The 20,988-nt window shown below is 44.5% G+C and overlaps 1 protein-coding gene across 1 annotated transcript in view; it reads right to left on the bottom strand.

Annotated features, from left to right (window-relative positions):
* LOC142291248 (serine/threonine-protein kinase 38) overlaps positions 1-20,988 on the bottom strand; it is a 125,035-nt gene that overhangs the window by 61,189 nt on the left and 42,858 nt on the right. Inside the window, exons 3-5 of the mRNA XM_075335627.1 lie at positions 11,946-11,997; positions 1,655-1,777; positions 1,395-1,478 (exon numbers count right to left, since the gene is read on the bottom strand). Coding sequence (XP_075191742.1) covers positions 1,395-1,478; positions 1,655-1,777; positions 11,946-11,997 — 259 coding nt within the window. The remainder of the gene's footprint in view (positions 1-1,394; positions 1,479-1,654; positions 1,778-11,945; positions 11,998-20,988) is intronic.

Raw genomic sequence — 20,988 nt, 5'->3', positions numbered from 1 at the left:
GGGCGTCACATACATTGTTAGAAACTGAATCTATTATCTTCTATAAATAAAGCATAACATAGCAGATTTACTAATACAATCTAACTATAAGATGGCTCAGAGCTGATAAGGTGTTAATGTTATCACAGTGGCTTATGCTGGATGGTAAATTTAGGGATTCTTCAGACTACCTTGGCTGAGTGTGAAACAGATCGGTCGGTTTACTTTGTTCCAACATTTGGTAAAAATTATTGCTGCAATTTTCGTGTACAATTTTAAAAAAGCCACTTTGCGCTTTGTCATGTTTCCCAGTTGAGAGAATCAAAATAAGGGTCTAAAATACACAATATAGTAAAAATAAAAAGTCTCCACACCTTTGACATTTTTTAGTTGCACTTGATAGTAAAATCCATGGTCGGTAAACAGCTTAAAATGCAGCAAAGGGATCTCATTGTTGAAAGTGATCAGTTAGGAGAAGGGTACAAAACAGTTTCCAAGATATTAGATATACCATTACCTAGAATGGACAGCTCTATAAAAATTGCTGAAAAGACTAGAGGAAAATTGGCCTGGAGGTCTGCCAAGAGCCTACAGCAACATTAAAGGAGCTGCAGAAATTTCTGGCAAGTACTTGTCACCTGCAGCACAACAACAATCTCCCATATTCTTAGGTGTGGCCTGTGGGGTCAGGGTGGCAAAATGGAAGCCTTTTCTTATGAAGAAAAACATCAAAGCCTGGCTGTGGTTTGCCAAAACCTACAGGAATCCTATCAAAAGAATTTGAGAAAACATTTTATGATCTGATGAGACCAAGGATGAATGTTTTGGGCATAATTCCAAAAGGTATGTTTGGCACAAAGACAACACTGCGCAATACAAAAAGATACCTCCAAATCAATAACAAAAACAAGAAAAACAAAAACAAAAATAAATTAGTTTTGCCAGAAAAATGAAATCAGTTTTATAATGGCCCAGCCAGAGCCCAGACCTGAATCCAATTAAAAATCTGTGTTAACCTGGAAATTTGCTGTACAAAAGGAGCTGCCCTCATAATCTGTCAATTTGGAGCGCTACTGCAAAGAAGAGTGGGCGAAGATTTCCAATTCTATATGTGTGTGACAGCCTTTGGTCATTTTGCGTAGTTGTCAAATGCGAATTCAACAACGTATTGGTTTAAGGATGTGTATATTTATGCAACCATATTGTTTGTTCTCTACCTTTTTTCCCCCTATCAAAACAACATTGGTTTGTTTTCGGAATGGATTTGTGCAGTTTATGTGACAATAAAAGGTGGAAAAAGTTCTTAAATTATTCTTCTAGATATGAATATTTTTGTTGTTTGTTGTAGACTTTTTATATCCTCTGTATGTGTGGTGCAAGGCCTATCTTGGCACAAGTCTATATAGTTTTCTTACCTGTTCCTTCTCCAGCATATCAGATTTCCTCAAAATCTTCATTGCATAGACATGACCAGTGTCTTTCTTCTGAACCAATCGGACCTACAGCAAAAAAAAAAAAAAAAAAGGCACATGCATAGATTTCAAACCCACCCTCTTTCTCTCGGCACCTATATATCTGGGTTTCATCACATTATCGTGTGTGTGTGTGTGTGTGTGTGTGTGTGTGTGTGTGTGTGTGTGTTTGTTTATTATAACAATACATTTTGGCTTCTTACCTCCCCAAAAGCTCCTCTTCCTATCACTTTCAAGGACTCGAAATCCTCTAATCCCAAACGTGTCCTTTTCAGTCGCAGAAACTCTGTCTCTTTTCGGGCATGTGCCGACCGTCTCATCTTTTTCTAGATTTGCATGCAATGAAAATATAAATAATTTATAATGCGTAACATCTACAAGACCAAACAGTACGTTACAAACCAGCATAAGTGATGACTTTGTTAGAACTTTTCATTTTTTAGGGGCCTCAGTGGTTGATACCCTAGAATAGCTAAATGAAAAGATAAATGTCAAGCTTTTGAGACCACTCCAGTCTCCATCAGGCGTGAAGTAGTCTGGAAAGCTTGCTATTTATTACTATCTTTTTTGTTAACCATTAAAAAGGTATCAACCACTGAGGAATCTCACATTTTAAAATGTTTCTATTAGATTAATCTCTATCATTTATATTGGGGAACAAGTCTCTGCGCAGTTCTGCTTCCACTTCCATTTGGACATCTTCTGTATCAAATCAGAACCACAGGTCAATTCCAACTGTATATGTACTCTGTTGATGAGATTTGGGAATATCGCACCCATTTTGCATATTGTATTTCTACACTGCTGGATTTCATGTGTAGTAATATTAATTATTATGCCCTGGTCTCTGAGATTGCAATTTATTCACACAAGTGTGCACCACTACAAAAATGTATAATGTGAGGAAGGAATAATAAAGAATAGTTTGTGTGAAAAAAAAAAAAAATGTATTGTGTTTATACATAAATATATATATATATACACATTATATATATATATATTGGATCATGGTCGCATGCTGATCAAAATTCAAAATATCTGATCTGAATCAAAATATTTGCTATGCAACAGTGATCCACTACAGGGCATGGACACGACTCACAAAATGTTAGGGATATTTGGCTTTCAGGTGAAATTTCAGGAAGGTCCTAAAATGCCCTTTAACCTTTTCAGATGATCTTAATGTGACCTTTTCTAAACTTTTAGATGCACATGTCCAATCTTTCAGTACTTTTTGCACAAATTACTGTTCTCTAACAAAGAGCTTAATGACAAAATTCACAAGTGTATGATCCATGAATCACCCAATAAATTTTGGGGTTCAATTAGAATTGGTATTTAAACAGTCCCCCTCATCATGCTGTTCACATTTTGACATCAGGAGACCAAGACGACACCTATCAACTAAATAAACAGTACCTTGCCATTATGAGCTTAAAGCAAAATGCATAAGTCTCACACAGAGACTACTGGGGCTTCACTGAGGAACCTCCCACAAGTGCTGCAACAGACCATGTACACCAGAAACACAATAGAATAGTGGGCGCTAGGGAGAGGGGAGCAGGGTCAACTCCTGCACCCACCTGAGGCTGTTCCCAGCACTCCATAACATCACTATACGGGTTCTTTCACCCCGTCGACAATCACGTGCCTAGGCGCTCGTTTGCCCTGAACTTACCCTGGCTAGTGAAAGGGCTGGTGAGAGCACTAGTCTCACCAAAGGGGGAAAAAATAAATAAATAACTGCACACAGGGGATTGAAGACAGACAGGGGAAAATAGACAAAAAAGGAAAACACTGCAAGCAACTAAACAAACCACAAACACCACAGCTGCAATAGTTCCGAAACTTCAGGCATCTTATAGAGACCGGCACCTACCAAAGTGGACAGCTAAGATATGAGAATCTAGAACCAAATTTCAGATACTAAGACACGTGACTATTTATAGCAAAGGTGAGTGGTCACAAAGGGCTCCGGAGATTAAGACTCCAAAGAATACCAGATAGGAAAGAGTCCTTATCACCTACAGCACCAAAGGAAAGCAAATATATTTAAAACACAAGCTTCAGAACAGCACACAATAAGGGTACCGTCACACTTTAGCGACGCTCCAGCGATCCCACAAGCGATCTGACCTGGTCAGGATCGCTGGTGCGTCGCTACATGGTCGCTGGTGAGCTATCAATCAGGCAGATCTCACCAGCGACCAGTGACAAGCCCCCAGCGACGCGTGGAAGCGATGCTCCACTTGCTAACTAAGGTAAATATCGGGTAACCAAGCAAAGGACTTCGCTTGGTTACCCGATATTTTCCTTGGTTACCAGCGCACACCGCTTAGCGCTGGCTCCCTGCACTCCTAGCCAGAGTACACATCGGGTTAAGAAGCAAACCGCTTTGCTTATTTACTCGATGTGTACTCCGGCTACATGTGCAGGGAGCCGGCACTGGCAGCGTGAGAGCGGCGTACGATACTAACCAAGGTAAATATCGGGTAACCAAGCAAAGCCCTTTGCTTGGTTACCCGATATTTAATTTGGTTACAGCTTACCGAAGGCTGCCCGAAGCCGGCTCCCTGCACATCCAGATCGTTGCTCTCTCGCTGTCAAACACAGCGATGTGTGCTTTACAGCGGGAGAGCAACGTCCAAAAAATGAACCAGCACTGTGTGTAACGATCAGCGATCTCACAGCAGGGGCCAGATCGCTGCTCAGTGTCACACACAGTGAGATCACTAATGAGGTCACTGGTGCGTCACAAAAACCGTGACTCAGCAGCGATCTCGCTAGCGATCTCGCTATGTGAGAAGTACCCCTAAGGCACTGTTACCTTCTGGTCCCAGACTCATCAGAGATCCCCCTAGAGCAGAGCACATCCATGACCGGAAGTGGTCAATGAACTTAGCGTGTCACTGAGTGTCATCAGCAGGTTGCACCAAAGGTACAGAGAGACTCGCAAAGTCACAGAAAGGCATAGATGTGAACGTCCGTTGGCCGCAAATCACACTGATGACTGCTTCATTGTGAACAGTGCGCTTCAGAACCAGATGATAAATACTGCACAATTACAGGCCCATTTAAGGGAAGTGAGAGGAACCCAAGTGTAACGTCAGACCATTCAAAACCATTTACATCTGCAAGGCCTGCTAGATGACCTGCAAGAGTACCTGACCACTCCACCAGGCACAGGCGTCATCGTCTTGCTGGCCGAGGGACCAGTGGACCTCAGTTCTGTTCAATGATTTAAGTAGAATCATGTTGAGTACAAATGATAGCCGACAACAATGTCGAAGATGTCAAGGAGAGCGCTATGCATCAGCCACTGTTGTCCCCAGACAAGCACGAATCTCATAGAAAACCTATGAGATCAGCTGAGTCGCTGTGTAAAGGTGAATAACTTTGTACCCCAGAACCTCAATGTCCTGAGGACCGCCCTTCATATAGCTCTAACTTTTTGTGAGTAGTTAATATAACGCATATTCCAGTCAAAATCTCTCAAAATATAATTGGCTAGAAAAAGGGGATTCTATTTTTTATGTCAGCTATTTTAGTAAGCCAGGCAATGGTTACTGTGACGAGCTGCATAATTTAATTGCAGACAGCACTACATGTTATGTTAAATTAATAAATTAATAGTAACATGAATGAATATCACACCACTTTGCTCTATACATGAAGCAGTGAATGGCGCTATCAAAGATTACTATCCCTTACTGCAGATTGGGACTGTTGAAAAAGCGGACAAATTCAGTGAAAACACAGGGGACGATAGACCAGATCTGCAGTCAGGGATAGTAGCCTGGACAATCTGCACCGGATCGGCCATACGTGAACACATCCAGGATGCAGTTGGGTTGTTGGCACAGACTATATAGCTTATGCACAAAACATATGGCGGTGGGCATATGTCCATACTTGGATATGTGGTACAGAATAAACCATTAACAAACAATCTTTGTGCCAATAAACACATTTTGACTTTTCTTGGTAATTGCTGAGGAGGTCTTATTTCTTGTCTAATAATTAGAATTCCTAGGATTGTTCTCAAGGCATGTTAATTGTGAACAGGACGTCCTTCTAAATCTGCGTCAGGATGGAAGTATAAAAAAAAATTTTTGAAGTCTAAAAAGGGCCGCTAAATTGGATATTTCAAATATTTAAGTGGAAAAAAAAACAATCCTATAGTTACAGCGTGTTCAACCATTTACAGCAAAGGTCTCAAACATACGATCCATGGGCCTCGTGTGGCCTCTGAGTCGGTCATCTGTGGCCCACGGCTCGCAAAACATCCTCAGGCCAAGAGAGGACTGTGCCGGTGGCCCATAACAATATCATACCACAATGCATCAGAAGAGGGTCCCTTTCTCGCACTGATGGATCGCAGATGGTAGGTGGCTATGGAGAGGAGGAATTTTTTTAACCCCTTCTCACCATCCATGTATGGTGCAGCGAGAATTGACTTTCCTCAAATATCTATACATGTACATAGGGGGCAGTCTTCGCATTGGTGCAACCTGTGCAGCTGCACAGGGGCCTAAGAGGTACAAGAGTCCATTTTCACCCCCAAAATAGGCGGAATTGTGCATTTTGATGAGTTATTGGATGCAAAGGGCCCATTTACTGCTTTTGCACAGGGGCCCTTTTCTGTCTGTGGCCGCCAGTGCATGTACAACATGATGATACTGTTGTTACCATCATCAGCTGTATAACATAGCTGACATCCCGCTGCAAAAGCCATGGTCAGTAATGGTGCCGATCGCAACCGTTTAGATCCCGCTGTTAATTGTGACAGCAGCAGCTATATTAGGCTATGTGTGCACGCTGCTTTTTTGGGTACCGAAACTGCATGTGTTTCTTTCCCCAGCAAAGTCTATGATATTTCATTTTTTGCTGTGCGCACGTTGCAGATTTTTTTGGCTGTATCTTTTGTGGTGACTACAAAGATGCAGCATGTCAATTTGTTTTGTCCCTCCGTTTCTTAATAGTGATGGGAGGACTTGCAGATCAATCTTCCGCTGACTCTGGGTCGGCTGTCACTCTGCTCCCGTGGCCATTCACTTCCCGGGCAGCTCATTACCTTCACTGAATATGTGCACGGCTTCCCCCGCCCTTTGGCATCTGTGATTGGTTGAAGTCAGACGAGCCACAAGCCTGAGTGACCATCTGACTACAACCAATCACAGACGCCAGTGGGCAAATCTATATAGGACAGTAAAATAAATAAATTGAAAAAATTGGTGTAGAATCTTTCATATTATATTACACAGCCAAGAAAAAGCACGACAGCTGGGGGCTGATATGCTCAGGCTGGGTATACCCATGGTTATTGGGGGCGCCCCCCCCCCCCCCAAGCATAAAAATATCAGCATGCAGTCGCCGAGAATTGCAGCATCCTTTAGATGCGACAGTCCCAGTACTTACCAGGCTCTTCCCGATTGCCCTGGTGCGGTGGCAATCAGGGTAATAAGGGGTTAATGGCAGCCCACAGCTCTCACTAAGTCCCAGATGCATAATGGGAGGCGTCTATGAGACCTCCCCATCACTAATCTATAAGTAAAAAGCAATAAACACAAACCCCAAAATAATCCTTTATTTGGAATAAAAGACAACAAAAAAAATAAAAAAAACAAAAAAACACCCCTTTTCACTACTTTATTAACCTCCCAAACACCCCTGCAGTTCCGACGTAATCCACAAGAGGTTTCACGACGCTTCCAGCTCTGCTACATCTAAACCTCACAACGAGCATCATAGCGCATGACTGCCCGCTGTGAGCTCCACGCAGCAACTGAAGTGAGCTATGTGATAAGTGCGGACGTCACTCAGGTTAGCCGTGGCCACAGCTGGAGTCTTCCACCTGTGACCTCAAATCACTAGAGTGACATCAACGCTGATTGTGTGGCTCACTTTCGTTGTTGCGTGGAGCTCATAGTGGGCAGTCATGTTCTATGGCGCGCGCTGTGAGTGTCAGATGTAGCAGTGCTGGAAGCATCGTGGGACCTCATGTGGATTATGTCGGACCTGCAGGGGTGCTTTGAAGCTCAAAAAGTGGTGAAAGAGGGTGCTTTTTTTTGTCTTATTTCAAATAAAGGATTTTTTGGGTGTTTGTGTTTATTTACTTTCACTTACAGATTAGTAATGGGGGGGGGGGGGTCTCAGACGCATGTAATTAAAAAATAAAAAAACACCACGTGGGATCCCCTCTATTTTTCATAGCCAGCCAAGATACAGCAGACAGCTGAGGGCTGCAGCGCTCAGCTGTTACTGTTCCTGTGCTGGATATGAAAGATGGGGGGGGACCTCATGTCATTTTTTTAACCAAAAAGTAATTTATAAAACAGCTGGCCAAACTAGCTATCACTATCTAAGGAGCTATCCTGTTATTTCTAATTATCTATTCTATAGGTTCTTTTTATCTATTTGTTCTATCTAGCTATCTATCAATCAATTATCCTCTTCTATCTTTCTTTAAAAAAAAAAAAAAAAAAAAACGCATTACCAAAAACGCAACAAAAATGCATGCGGTTTTTTAATGCAATTTTTGCGGGGTCAAAAACGTGCACATGTAGCATTATGTGTTGCCCATATACCCAGCTAAGTTTGAGACCCCTGAATTACAGGGACAACAAGTCTGATAACCTGTTCTAAGGGTCTTGATGTTACCCAAATAAATGCATAGGTTATTTATACATTTTGTCTTTCAGGTCAATGGCAAATGTGTAAAATAATTTTAGCATTATCACTGGGAACATTATAATCAATTTTACGCTACAGTCATGTAAACATATTGAGTAATCCAAAGAGCTGTCAATCTTTTTTTACTGTAAGCATCATAAGAGGGGCTATGGCATGCTTTAAAGTCATCAGATATCACTAGGATATACCCCTATCATGAATAGGTGAACACCCTCTAGGACTGCCATCTAGCTTGAAAATGAGGGGGACACAGAATAAATAACATTTATGAGTGACTGCAAATAAAATGCTCCTGGGAGTAGAGAGGAAGTACACAGCAGCGTTGCATACCAGAGGCTCCATTTCCTCATACTCTTTGGAAAGGTGTGGCAGCAACAAGTAAATACACTGTGTATAGATAACTGGTGTGCAGGCTGGCACTTTCCAGCTGTTGGGAAAGCACACGCCATAGCAGATGAAGTCACAGATTAATGACCACTCATCTCTCTAGTCATGTATGGATATACAGTATGTGTTCATGTGGTCACCAACAATGACAGTGGATGTGTTCTCCTGCTAAGGAGGTAATAATACACGTAGATGCATTTCTTATCACCCTATTGACTGTGCATATTGGATACATTTAAAGACACTGTCAGCAAAGAATGGCTGTTCAAACCAAACACAGGTGCTCGGTGCACCCTTTGTGCGGCCAAACAGTACACCTTCTCATCTACTAATTTTCCATCCATCACTATCTTCCTCTGTCAACCAAAGCTGTCAATCAATCAAAGAAGAGGGGGTGGAGAATTGTGGGAAAACATGTATCTGGGAAGGTGTACTAAAATGTTTGACCAGGCCATCGTGCACAAAGCTGACAGACTCCCTTTAAGGCCTAAAACACATGGCATAAAAATCGGTGTGTGAGTGGAATGTGATAAAAGATCGCATTCCACTATGTGCCAGCACAGATGAGAGATTATTTTCTCAACCCTAATCGGACTGAGAAAACAGTCGCAGCATGCTACAATTATAATGCGAGACTCTCTCTCTCGCACCCATTCAAGTCTGTGGGGCGAGAGAAAGATCGCACTGCACTCATGGTACACTGGTGTACCGTGTGTGCAGGGCGAGAATGGCAATAGCCGGCTACAAAGGAGAGAGGGAGATAAATGCCTCCCCTCCTGCATGCCACTGTGCTGCCCATAATAGAGTCTCTGTATAAATGCACCTGCTCTGTGATAGTCTCAGTGTTCTGTTGAAAGCACAGATAACATCATGAAGACCAAGGAACACAACAGGGAGGTCCGTGATACTGTTGTGGAGATGTGGAGAAGCTTAAAAGCAGGATTTGGTTACAAAAAGATTTCCAAACCTTTAAACATCTCAATTAGCACTGTGCAAGTGATCATATTGAAATGGAAGGAGTATCATACCACTGCAAATCTACCAAAGACCCGGCTGTCCCTCAAAAATTTAATCTCAAACAAGGAGAAGAGTGATCAGAGATGCAGCCAAGAGGCCCATGATCACTCTGGATGAACTGCAGAGACCTACAGCTGAGGTGGCAGAGTCTCTCCATAGGACAACACTACACTGCACAAATCTGGCCTTTATGGAAGAGTGGCAAGGAGAAAGCAATTTCTCAAAGATATCCATAAAAAGTGTTGTTTAAAGTTTGCCACAAGCCTCCTGGGAGACACACCAAACATGTTGAAGAAGGTGCTCTGGTCAGATGAAACAAAAATTGAACTATTTGGGCACAATGCCAAATGATAGGTTTGGCGTAAAAGCAACACAGCTCATCACCCTGAACACACCATCCATGGTGGTGGCAGCATCATGGTTTGGGCCGGCTTTTCTTAAGCAGGGACATGAAAGATGGTTAAAATTGATGGGAAGATGGATGGAGCCAAATACAGGACCATTCTTGAAGAAAACCTGTTGGAGTCTGCAAAAGACCTGAGATAGGATGGAGATTTGTCTTTCAACAAGACAATGATCCCAAACATAAAGCAAAATCTACAATGGAATGGTTCACAAATAAACGCATCCAGGTGTTAGAATGGCCAAGTCAAAGTCCAGACCTGAATCCAATCGTGAATCTGTGGAAAAAGCTGAAAACTGCTGTTCACAATCGCTATCCATCCAACCTCACTCAGCTCCAGCTGTTTACAAAGGAAGAATGGGCAAGAATTTCAGTCTCTCGATGTGCAAAACTGATAGACACATTCCCCAAGTGACTTGCAGCTGTAATCGCAGCAAAAGGTGGCGCTACACAGCATTAGCTTAAAGGGGATGAATAATATTGCACACCCCAATTGTCAGTTTATTATTTTTTAAAAAAGTTTAAAATAAGCAATTAACATTGTTCAACTTCACAATTGTGTCCACTTGTTGATTCTTCACCATAACATTTCATTTTTATTTGTATGTTTGAAGCCTGAAATGTGGGAAAAGGTTGAAAAAAATCAAGGGGGGGGGGGGGGGGGGGCGAATACTTTCGCAAGGCACTGTATATATAGCCTAAGGCTTTTCTTGGGTCAGACTTAATCACAGTTTCCAAATGTTACGCTTTCATAACTTGTCAGGCGTTTCTATTCAGAACATATACGTGTATGCGATTTATGACTATTATTTTATATTTCAAGTTTTGTGCATCTCAAGTGTTTCATAAAAGTAGTCCTCACAGTGAAAACATTACAAGCCATGTCCAAATTCGCAAACTTTTTCTTTTGTTATTGTTTACCTACATATAGAATAAAAGGATGCCAATTTGCAAATAGTCTTGACTAAAATGTACTACTCTGTGTCTACAGCTGCTATGCAGATCTATGCATCTCCATGGTAACAGACAACAAACATACCTTGTGTAGTCGGATGCTGCAGCCACACAATTTGTTCTATACCTTACTTCTAGCCAATTTACCAAACGTACGAGAAAAAATTGTGTGCGTCATAGAAGGGAGTATAAAGGCAGGATCATAATAGATCGTGTGGTTGCCTGGATATTGCAAGGTAGTAGGACATTTCTAATGTCACTACAAATTTAGCTCACTGTTATCATGGGATGCAAACAACAGTTACTTGTGAATGAAAACATACTATAGCTTTTTAAAAAGTCAATCCTATTAAAGGGAATTGGTCGCCAGGTTTTTGTCCCCATCTAATCTGACAGCAACAACTCAGATTCCAATGGTGTGTCACTTACTGGGCTGCTTAATGTAGCTTTGATAAAAATCACCATTTTATCTGCAGGACATTATCACTTGACTATTAGTAAACCTACTGCCAAGTAATCCAACCACACCCCACCCCACGACTGATTTCCTAATTTTTCTGTCTATGCACAGTGTACACAGAAAGCAGCCAATCAGTGGTTTGGGCGGAGATACTGAATATAAACCATCAGCATTTGAAAAAAAAAAAGGTAGCTCTGCATCAGAAAAAAAAAAGAAGATTCAATAAAAAAAATGAAGCCACGTGTATAGTAAGTGATACATAACCAGAATCGGGATCTCTGCCCCTACATCCTGCTGTTCTCACATTGTTTAGCAAAAACTGGAGACAGATTCCCTTTAATGGGGTCTAAAGACTAGATTTATAGGTCTACTTAAAGAAACAAGAATGATATATTAATAAAGAGAATGGCAACAATGTATAAGGTAGAATGAAGCAACAATGGTGAGAAGATCCCTTAGTATGCAGGCCAGCTTCTTGGATACAGATTTTATCAGCGCTAACTAATGAGATCCGGTCACTACAGTCACAGTCAGTCATCTATAATTCATTCAATTACTGCAGCTATACCGTTGCTTTTACCTCTTCATCGCGGAGGCCTTCTTCTTCCATGACTTTCTCCAGCCTCTTCTGTCTAAAATCAGAAGCAATAGTAGACACAATAAGTTAACCATGCGCAGAAAGCTACGTAATAACGTCTTCTGCAGACAGTCTTTATATATTTAAACACAAAAAATCCCTTTGCAAACAGTAGTAAATCCGCTGTGGATTTTCAGGGGTCGCTGTTCTGTACTGAATACATGTGAATGATGAGTAAACCTTTGATTATAAAATCTGCAATTTTTTTTTTTATTTAAGTGCGTGTGAATGGGAAATATAAAACCCCCATTACATGCACTGGCAGTGGTATTGTTGTGCAACAAACAAAGGCATTTGTTTCTGTGACAATGGCAGCGCTATTACGTGGTTAGGCTATTTAACCCCTTCAGCCCCCAGCCTGTTTTCACCTTAAAGACCCGGCCATTTTTTGCAATTTTGACCAGTGTCACTTTGACAGGTTATAACTCTGGAACACTTCAACGGATCCGGCGATTCTGAGATTGTTTTTTTGTGACATATTGTACTTCATGTCAGTGGTAAATTTAGGCAGATATGTTTTGCGTTTATTTGTGAAAATTTCGGAAATTTGGCGAAAATTTTGCAATTTTCAAAATTTGAAATTTTATGCCCATAAATCTGAGAGATATGTCACACAAAAAAATTACTAAATAACATTTCCCACATGTCTACTTTACACCAGCACAAGTTTTGAAAAAAAAAAAAATTCCGTTAGGAAGTTAGAAGGGTTCAAAGTTCATCACCAATTTCTCATTTTTCCAACAAAATTTACAAAAAAAATTTTTGGGGACCACATCACATTTGGAGTGATTTGAGAAACCTAGGCGACAGAAAATACCCAAAAGTGACCCAATTCTAAAATCTGCACCCCTCACTCTGCTCAAAACCACATCCAAGAAGTTTATTAACCCTTTAGGAGCTTCACAGCAACCAAAGCAATGTAGACGAAAAAATGAAAATTTTACTTTAACACAAAAATGTTACTTTAGCCATAAAATTTAGCATTTTCACAAGGGTATCAGGAAAAATGCATCATAAAATGTATTGTGCATTTTCTCCTGAGTACACAGATACCCCATATGTGGTGGTAATCAAATGTTTGGGCACACAGCAGGACTCGGAAGGCAAGGAGCGCCATTTGAATTTTTGAGTGCAAAATTAGCTGCACTCATTAGCGGACGCCATGTCGGGTTTGAAGACTCCCCGAGGTGCCTAAACAATGGAGCTCCCCCATAAGTGACCCCATTTTGGAAACTAGAGCCCTCAAATATTTTTTCTAGATGTTTGATGTGCACTTTGAACCCCTGGTGGCTTCACAGAAATTTATAACGTTGAGCCGTGAAAAGAAAAAATTTTTTTTTACCACAAAACTGTTGCTTCAACCAGGTAGCTTTTTTTATCACAAGGGTATCAGGAAAAAATGCACCATAAAATGTATTGTGCATTTTCTCCTGAGTACGCAGATACCCCATATGTGGTGGAAATCAAATGTTTGGGCGCACGGCAGGACTCGGAAGGCAAGGAGCGCCATTTCACAGCAAAATTGGTTGGAATTATTAGCGGACGCTATGTTGCGTTTGGAGACCCCCTGAAGTGCCTAAACAATGGAGCTCCCCCACAATTGACCCCATTTTGGAAACTAGACCCCTCATGGAATTTATCTAGCTGTTTAGGGAGCACTTTGAACCCCTGGAGGCTTCACAAACGTTTGTAATGTTGAGCCGTGAAAATATTTTATTTTTTTTACCACAAAATAGTTTTTTCAAACAGGTAGCTTTTTTTCCACAAGGGTATGAGGAAAAAATGCACCATAAAATGTATTGTGCAATTTCTCCTGAGTACGACGATACCTCATATGTGGTGGAAATCAATTGTTTGGGCGTACGGCGGGGCTCAGAAGAGAAGGAGCGCCATTTCACAGTAAAATTGATTGGAATTATTAGCAGACGCCATGTTTCATTTGGAGACCCCCTGAGGTGCCTAAACAATGGAGCTCCCCCACATGTGATCCCATTTTGGAAACTAGACCCCCCCCCATACAAAAAAAATTAGTTTGGCGAAATAAAAAATACAGACATCAGTAGAAAAAAAAAAAAAAAAAAAAAATGAGCGCCTGCCAAGACCAGTGCCAAACGTGAGAGCAATGCACGAGTCTCGCATCGCATCATCCACTGCAGTCTGGAAGCAAGCAACTGCGCTAGATAATGCGATGCGAGAGGGCGGGGCGGCAGATGAGAAAGGGCGCAGCGGATGGAAGATGGGAAAGGGCGCAGCGGATGGAGGAGCGGCAGAGGATGGGAAAGGGCGCAGCGGATGGATGATGGGAAATGGCGCAGCGGATGGGTGGGAAATGGCGCAGCGGATGGAGGAGCGGCAGAGGATGGGGGGGGGGTGAGATGGGGATACCTACCTTACAGGATGGATCTAGGCAGCAGGATCACAGCAGACAGAAGAGACAGCAGACAGAAGAGGCAGCAGATGAAGGAGGCAACAGATCGAGGAGGGTGAGAGGGGGCAGTAGATGGAAAATGGGAGAGAGCAGGCAGCAGATCGGGGAGGGGGGCAGAGTCTGATGGGAGAGAGAGATGGCACATGTAGGGGAAGGGAGGGGGGCTTGCAGCACATGTAGGGGGAGGGAGGGGGGCTTGCAGCACATGTAGGGGGAGGGAGGGGGGCTTGCAGCACATGTGCTGCAAGCCAGCCACCCTCCCCCCACATGTGCTGCAAGCCAGCCACCCTCCCCCCACATGTGCTGCAAGCCAGCCACCCTCCCCCCACATGTGCTGCAAGCCAGCCACCCTCCCCCCACGTGGGGGGAGGGTGGCTTGCAGCACATGGAGGGATAGGTGGTGTGGCGATGGAGAAGGGGCAGCCGATGAAGGAGGCGGCGGCCGCCGCCGATCGGGGGCAGCAGCGGCTGAAAAAGGTGGGTGCGACGGCGGCGGGGACAGTGGCGAGCATGGCGGCGGGGACGGCGGTGGATTGGGAGCGGCGGCGGGGACGGCGGTGGAGCGGGAGCATGGCGGCGGGGACGGCGGTGGATCGGGAGCGGCGGCGCAGACAGCGGTGCAGCGGGAGCATGGCGGCGGGGACGGCGGTGCAGCGGGAGCATGGCGGCGGGGACGGCGGTGCAGCGGGAGCATGGCGGCAGGGACGGCGGTGGATCGGGAGCGGCGGCGGAGACAGCGGTGCAGCGGGAGCATGGCGGCGGGGACGGCGGTGGATCGGGAGCGGCGGCGGAGACAGCGGTGCAGCGGGAGCATGGCGGCGGGGACAGCGGTGGAGCGGGAGCATGGCGGCGGAGACAGCGGTGCATCGGGAGCATGGCGGCGGGGACAGCGGTGAAGCGGCAGCAGCGGCGGGGCGATCGGAGACAGCGGCAGCAGCGGCGGGCGATAGGAGACAGCGGCGGGGACAGCGGTGAAGCGGGAGCAGCGGCGGGGCGATCGGAGACAGCGGCGGTGAAGCGGGAGCAGCGGCGGGGCGATCGGAGACAGCGGCGGTGAAGCGGGAGCAGCGGCGGGGCGATCGGAGACAGCGGCGGTGAAGCGGGAGCAGCGGCGGGGACAGCGGTGAAGCGGGAGCAGCGGCGGGGCGATCGGGGACAGGGGCGGGCGGCGGGGCGATCGGGGACAGGGGCGGGGACAACAACTTACCGCTCTCCTCGGCTTCCAGGGACGGTCACAGGCCGCAGATCCACATTGATTGGAGAGAGCGGTCACAAGACCGGTCTCTCCAATCAGAGCTGGGGGCGGGTGAAGCATCGATCACCCAGCTCCAGCCAATGGCCAGTGCTACAGCAGCACTGATCAGGGCTGGATTTCAATGTTCCAGCCATTTTCAATGGCTGGAACATTACAGTGGCTGTAATTGGCTGAGCGGCGTTCGTCAGCCAATCACAGCCTCTGTAGGTTCGGGGAGGAGGCACCACCCCTCCTGACGTCAGGCAGAGGTCCCCTCCTTCCCGAATCCACCGTTTAAGTAAATAAATTTCACTCCCCGGGGCTCCGGGACCGCGATTTCGCCAGGACGTACTGAGTACGTCATGGGTCCTTTAGCACCATGTCACCATGACGTACTCAGTACGTCCAAGGTCGTTAAGGGGTTAAGGGTTACTGCAATTAATGTTACAAGTCTTTTGGGGGTAAGCTCTAGCAGCTTTTTACATCTCAAGGCTGACATTCTGCCCATTCTACGTTGCAAACTTGCTCTCAGTGAGATTGGAGGTGTCTGTGAGCAGCAACTCTCAAGTCTTGCCACAGATTCTCAATGGGATTTAGGTCTGGACCATTCACACACATGAATATGCTTTGATCTAAACCATCCCATTGAAGATCTGGGAGTTTGTTTAGGGTCGTTGTCCTGCTGGAAAGTCAAACTACACCTCAGTCTTAAGTCTTCTGCAGTCTAACAGGTTTTCCTCCAGGATTGCTATGTATTTAGCTCCATCCATCTTCCCATCAACGCTGAACAGCTTTCCTGTCCCTGATTAAGAAAACCATCCTCACAACATGATGCTTCCCAAAAGATTCTACTTTGGTCTCATCTGAGCAGAGCACCCTACTCCACATGCTATGTCCCCTATATGGTATGTGGAAGAAGATTCTCTGATCAGATGAGACCAAAGTAGAACTTTTGGGGCTAAATGCAAAATTTTACGTGTGACGGAAAACTAACACTACACATCACCCTGAAAACACCATCCCCTCCATCAACCATGGTGGTGGCAGCATCATGCAGTGGGGAGGCTTATCGGCAGGGACAGGGAAGCTGGTCAGATGTGAGGTGAAAATGGAAGCAGCAGGGCAATCCTAGAGGAAAATCTGTTAGAGGCTGAAAAAGATGTGACTGGGGTGTTGGTTCACCTTCCAGTAGGACAACGACCCTAAATTTATTGCCAGAGCTACAATGGATAGTTTAGATCAAAGCATATTCACGTTTGTGAACGGCCCAGTCACAGTCCAGACCTAAATCCCATTGAAAATCTGTGGCAAGACTCAAAAATTGCTGTTCTTAGATGCCTCCATCCAATCTCACTGAGCTACAGCTAGTTAGAAAAGAATAATAAATTTCAGCCTCTAGATGTGCAAAACTGATATAGAGATGCCTAAAAGAGTTGGAACAGTAATTGCAGCAAAAATGGTCTTACAGAGTATTGACTTGGGGGCTGAATACAAATGCAAGTCACAATGTTCTAATGTATAATTTTTACAAATATTTAGAAATATATTATTTCCTTTACACTTCAAAAATAATAATTGCTACTTTGTGTTGGTTCATCATATAAAATCCCAATAAAAGTACACAAACATGTGGGTGTAATGTCAAAAAATGTTACGTCCACGGTATGAATACTTTCCAAGGCACTGTCAAAAGGGTGTTCTATTATTTTACCCCTTACCACGTATATGACCATACCTTTATTTTTAAGCAAACATCAGCTCCATGAGGTCATGTTTTTTGCTTTATTAGGTTTTAAATACAGAAAAAAAAAAAAAGTGCCATTATTAATTACAGTTTACTGAGCACCACAATATAAAAATGTTCACTATATTGTACATGTCGATTACATGGATACCAAATATGTCCATTTCATTTACCATTTTGTGATGTTTATTTAGAATGTGTATTAAAAATGAAATTAGTGTAAATGCTTTTCCACTATTATTTTTCAGTAACTTTAAGGGAATAAAATGTATATATAATCTGCATATAAACCAGTACACTGTACCAATAAAGAAGAAGAATTAAAAAAATATATATATGATAAACGAATTGATAAAGGTATCAAACTTCGAGCACGTTCAGATGGGTGAAGATGGGAAACATCAGAGATGAAATGGCAGTTTGTGTTTCAGAAACTCCACATTACACTTGTACTGTGACTGGTACGGCTTCACAGGCTCCTGTGCAGTTGAACAGAGCACATTTGCCATATGTTTCTAAGAGCAATATTTTTGAAATGTCTCGCCAGTTAAATATGACATGTGGACAGGAGACAGGTAAGCTATGCTAGATATTTCTACAAACATATGCTTCTTGTTCAGCTTATTACACCATTTGTCGTATCTCTTTGCCGAATATGTTTTAGCTCCTGCTGTTACGCATTCTGTGCATTCTCTCCACAGCAGCCCTGCTCTTCTCCCCTCTACAACACTGAGGCTCAACCAGGGCTGGCGCCAGCACCCGGCAAACCCGGTCCAATGCCAGGGCCCTGAGCTGCCGGGGGGGCCCACTCGCGGTGGCAGGAGTGTCGCACCGCTACTCAGAGGGGCCCGGTGCCCGTGCGGTCACCGCCCCCCTCCCCCCACGAGGATCGCGCTTTCAATTGTATCGGCATCGCAGGTGCCGATACAATTGAGAGCAATGATGAGAGAGAGTGAGCGGCGCGCTCCCTCTCTTATCATTCTCCCCGCTGTAACTGTCGGCGTTCTGACAGCTCTGCAGCAGAGCGCGGTGACGTCATCACTGCGCGCCTGCTGAGAGGTCAGAGCGAGCGACAGCAGTGGACGCGCCGAGGAGACCGGAGCAGCGGGGGAACGAGGAGAAGTGAGCAGTAGGCACCCTCAAGTAGCATACAGTGATTAATACTATCTGGCTCTGCACTGTGCTGTATACAGGCTGTGCTATATTATATAGCACAGCCTGTATATAGCACAGTGCAGAGCCAGATAGCAATAGGCAGCCTCATGTAGCATACAGCTTGTATATAGCCTATATACAAGTTGTATGCTACATGAGGGTGCCTATTGCTATCTGGCTCTGCAGTGTGCTATATACAGGCTGTGCTATATACAAAATGTAAACTACATGAGGGTGCCTACTGCTATCTGGCTCTGCACTGTGCTATATACAGGCTGTGCTATATACAAGCTGTATGCTACATGAGGGTGCCTATTGCTATCTGGCCCTGCACTGTGCTAAATACAGGCTGTGCTATATACAAGATGTATGCTACATGAGGGTGCCTAATGATATCTGGCTCTGCACTGTGCTGTCTGGGTCTGCACTGTACTATATAGGTCTGTGTACTACATGAGGATACCTAATGCTATCTGGCTCTGCACTGTACTATATAGGTGCTGTGTACTACATGAGGGTGCTTAATGCTATCTGGCTCTGCACTGTGGTATATAGGGGCTGTATACTACATGAGGGTGCCTAATGCTATCTGACTCTGCTGTGTACTATTTAGGGGCTCTGCACTACATGAGGGTGCTTAATGCTATCTGGCTCTGCACTGTGGTATATAGGGGCTATATACTACATCAGGGTGCTTAATGCCATCTGGCTCTGCACTGCGCTAAATACAGACTATGCTATATACAAGATGTATGCTACATGAGGGTGCCTAATGATATCTGGCTCTGCACTGTGCTGTCTGGGTCTGCACTGTACTATATAGATCTGTGTACTACATGAGGATACCTAATGCTATCTGGCTCTGCACTGTACTATATAGGTGCTGTGTACTACATGAGGGTGCCTATTGCTATCTGGCTCTGCACTGTGGTATATAGGGGCTGTATACTACATGAGGGTGCCTAATGCTATCTGGCTCTGCACTGTGGTATATAGGGGCTATATACTACATCAGGGTGCTTAATGCTATCTGGCTCTGCACTGTGGGATATAGGGGCTGTGTACTACACGAGGGTGCCTAATGCTATCTGGGTCTGCATTGTGCTTTATGTGGGCTGTATACTACATGAGGATGCCTAATGCTACCTGGGTCTGCATTGTGCTATATGCGGGCTGTATACTACATGAAGATGCCTAATGCTATATGGGTGCTGCTTAATGTTATATGGGGGCTGCATAGTGCATATGGGGGCTACATAATACTATATGGAGGACAATGGGGGCTTCATAACACAATATGGGGGCTGCATACAACTCTGGGGGTATAGTAGTATGTCCCCTCCACCCAGGTGCTGTATACCCCCTCAGAGCTGTATGTCCCCCCACACCCCAGAGCTGTATACCCCCAGAGCTGCATGTCACTCCCCACCTCACAGCTGTTTGTCCCCCCACCTCAGTCACTGCATGCCCCCCATTGCTGTATACCGCTTTCCTCAGTAATATGTATTCCCCCCAGTAATGTGTATGTCCCCAGCCTCTCTTGTGATGTATATACAGCAGTGTTAGTGTGCTCTATGTGCGGCCATGTCTGTTAGACAAGCCGGGAGGTGAATGAGGCTGTTGCCGGCTTCCCTATATTAAAAATATATATACAGGATAAATATATAAAAATAATGTGTGTGTGTGTGTGTGCGCGCATGTATGATGTGTATCTATGTATGTCAGTGTATATGACTGTGTATAGATTTATGTCTATTTGTGTTTTTGTGAATTTCTCTTTAAATAAGTATGTGTACGTATGCCTGTATGTGTATGTATCTGTGCATGTTTATGTGTGGATGGGGCCCACTGAGACTCTTTCACCCAGGGCCCACAAAAACCTGGAGCCGGCCCTGGGCTCTACTGACATTTCTAAATCACTCCAAACCATCCTCTACCACCACACAAAACACTCACACAAATCACTGAACCTCTTCATTTTTCACTTTTCCTCCTAGTTACTGGTGATATCTATCCCAACCCAGGTCCCCCTTCCACTAGCATATATACCATATTTTCCAGATTATAAGACGCACTTTTTTCCCCACCAAAACTTGGGGTGAAATGAGGGTGCGTCTCAAAATCCGGATATGTCTTACCAGGGCGGCGGCTGAGCGAGGTCATAGGAGGCAAGGTCAGCAATACTGAGGGCTTGGAGGAGCAGCTCAGGAGGGTCACAGGACGAGGTGTCTCGGCAGTGGGTGCATTGATCTGACTGTGGGCTCCACTGAATTGCCCGCATTTGATGCGATGGACTTCAAGAAAATGGCCGCGCAGGTAGCGTGACCGCAGCCTGACGCAAAGGACTTCAAGAAAATGGCCACTTAGTCCTATCTGCGCACACGTAGTCATTTTCATGAAGTTCATCTTGTCAACTGCGGACAAT

Source organism: Anomaloglossus baeobatrachus, chromosome 2 (genome assembly GCF_048569485.1).
Source record: "Anomaloglossus baeobatrachus isolate aAnoBae1 chromosome 2, aAnoBae1.hap1, whole genome shotgun sequence".
NCBI classification, from domain to species: domain Eukaryota; kingdom Metazoa; phylum Chordata; class Amphibia; order Anura; family Aromobatidae; genus Anomaloglossus; species Anomaloglossus baeobatrachus.
Note: the sequence above shows the minus strand (reverse complement) of the source record. Positions and strands in the feature narration are given on the sequence as shown.